The sequence below is a fragment of the Anguilla rostrata genome, chromosome 8, assembly GCF_018555375.3.
Source record: "Anguilla rostrata isolate EN2019 chromosome 8, ASM1855537v3, whole genome shotgun sequence".
Lineage (NCBI taxonomy): Eukaryota > Metazoa > Chordata > Actinopteri > Anguilliformes > Anguillidae > Anguilla > Anguilla rostrata.
The window spans coordinates 54,059,994-54,062,558 of record NC_057940.1 but is presented as its reverse complement, the minus strand read 5'-3'; the positions used below and the strand labels follow the sequence as shown (position 1 = coordinate 54,062,558).

General features: G+C 39.9%; 1 protein-coding gene across 2 annotated transcripts in view; it reads left to right on the top strand.

Moving 5' to 3' along the window:
- The first annotated feature begins 2,028 nt into the window (after positions 1-2,028).
- tap2a (transporter associated with antigen processing, subunit type a) overlaps positions 2,029-2,565 on the top strand; it is a 10,503-nt gene continuing 9,966 nt past the window's right edge. Inside the window, exons 1-2 of one of the 2 annotated variants that reach the window (XM_064348913.1) lie at positions 2,029-2,327; positions 2,553-2,565. The exon at positions 2,553-2,565 is cut by the window's right edge and continues 536 nt beyond it. In XM_064348913.1, the coding sequence (XP_064204983.1) occupies positions 2,564-2,565 (2 nt within the window). In that variant the 5' untranslated portion in view covers positions 2,029-2,327; positions 2,553-2,563. Of the gene's footprint in view, positions 2,328-2,505 lie in introns of both variants that reach the window. The other variant, XM_064348914.1, reaches the window with a different exon arrangement.

Sequence of the window (2,565 nt, the reverse complement as noted above, 5' to 3'; positions counted from 1 at the left end):
TGGTTCAATAACACACTCAATTTATGTTAACCAAATTTGAATTGGTATTTATGTTTGTATATTTATATACATATTTGCATATTTGTATATGTTTATATATTTTTATGGCAAAGAAAGCCCGGCATGCTTTCCCTCTCAGCTCATGAACTGCTTCATTAAAATGTCCAGTTGAACTTTTAATCCTAGATAGGTGTAGTGTGTGCAGTACTCTACATGTTTTGTACCAATTGAGAACTTTGGTAGAACGTCCTGAGATCTGGATCTTTTTTTGTAATATCATTATTTTGGTCTTTTTGGGGTTTACTGTCGGGGCCCAGGTCTGACAGTACTGCTCTAGCAGATCCAGGCTCTGCTATAGGCCATCTGCTGTGGGGGACAGCAGAACCAGGTCATCTGCAAAGAGCAGGAATTTCACTTCCTGATTGTGGAGGCTTATACCAGGATCAGAGGACTTTTCTAGTATAGTAGCCAATTCATTAATGTAGATATTGAAGAGTGCGGGGCTGAGGTTACAGCCCTGATGAACACCTCGCCCTTGGATAAAGAATTCTGTTCTTTTTTGCCAATTTTTACACTGCACATATTGCCAGAATACATTGATTTAATAATATCATATGTTTTACCCCCTACACCAGTCTCAATAACTTTGTAGAATAGTCCTGCATGCCAAATAGAATCAAAAGCTTTTTGGAAGTCAATAAAACAGGCAGTCAAGACATTTGTGCTTGGTAAGGAAGTTCAGAAGTCTGCCATTCATAATACTGCAGAGAACCTTCCCCAGATTACTGTTCACACAGATGTCTCAGTAATTATTAGGGTCAAATTTGTCTCTGCTTTTATAGATTGGGGTTACAGGTCCACGATTCCAGATGTCAGGAAAATAACCTACACTCAGAACCAAATTGAATAGTTTTAATATAGCCAATTGGAATGCATCACACACACACGCAGTCAATGATCCACCATTATCATCAGCCTAACTTTCTAACTTTACTGTACTGCTGACACCTTGATGACCCTTGGTGTGCTGTGTTTTTGTAATACACTGTGTTCATTTTTCTTTTCACTCTATTGTTTGTCATGAACTGCAGAGACGTGTATCCCCTGAAGGACAGTAAGCCAGAAGGGTTGAATCTCTTCGCCGAGTATGATATTTCCACAGGCTCGTTGAGAAGCAATACAGAATACTATTTAGCTATGTCAAGAACCGTGACTATTACCTGTCTGCAAATGTGCAGTGTACGCCTACCTATCATTAATAAGCAATAGTTACATTCACAAGGCATCTATTTTGTTTGAACAAATTTGCACAGCACATTATTCATGCACTGTTTTATAGATAGTATGTGGGAATATCTGTAGCCCTTTTCCACAATCTTCAGAATTATGTTAGGCTACGTGGTTTTAGCAGCGTGTCACTACGGCTGCGACTGATGTCGGTGATCACCACAAACTCTTTAGGCTAACACATATACACGCACACAGTCACCACAGACCCGTGTTAGCAGTCCCCAGCAAAGTTATAAATTTGTTGTTCTCTGTAGGGGAGAAGAGATGAAGGGACGGGGATTTTGTCCTGGTAAGAGAATGAACAGTGCCCTGCCTATGCTAGAAGTTCAACCTGTCTACACCGCTGGCTACTAGCTAGCTAACAAAGTTAGCAGTTCAAGACAGCGCGGCGACAAGACACAATTCGAGACAGCGCGGCGGCACTGCTGAAAAAAAAATGTTGTGTTCATGTTGTCACGGCCATGGAAATATCAGAGTTGTCTCATGTGTGGCCACTGCAGTGTCTACAGACCTTGCTTAGGCCCAGTGTCGATGGCGCACCTGTAGTGTAATACAACCTGTAGTGACTCTATGGGCCACAGATAATATAGCGAGTGCTGTCTGTTTAATTGTTCATCTTGCATTGCAACTAACTAGATTAATAATATGAGTTTCCATATTATATCAACGTTTGTAGCCGCACAAATACGTTCCCTGTTTTGTAGTTGAGCCCTCTATCATTTTGGCGCCGCCTAGTGGAACAGTACGATATCGAAAGCAAGTAATGACAGTAGTGTTAACGAATCGTTCCGGGCAGTTTTAATTTCTTGTCAAATTATCTTAGATTTAAAACGATCGTCCTCGAAAATCTCTTTTGATAAAATATACGTCATATTTTCTTTTCTTTTTTTTAAAAAAGTATTTTCTTATTTTAAATGCCGCAAGCCCTTAGAAGTAGAAATTGGAATTCCCCTGTAAAGCGAAAGTTAAAGTCGGTCAACAATACGAATTGGCAGGAGGATTAAGCATTTTATTTTGGAGCCTGCAAAAGCAGCAAGGTAAGTGTGGGCGTGTGGCTTTCATTGTTCACGTCTTAAATTTTTCATTTTAAGTTTTCGAAAACCCCAGTAATTACACCACGTTTTAAGAGAAGTGTGGCATTTCATATTGGTGATGCACTATGATAGAATGGCTTATTATAATGTAATTAGGCTAATTTGTTATGCTGTGCTACAGTTGTACACCCGAATTGTCTGCCTGAAACCAGCCTTTCTTGTCACCAGTTCTCAGCGTGAT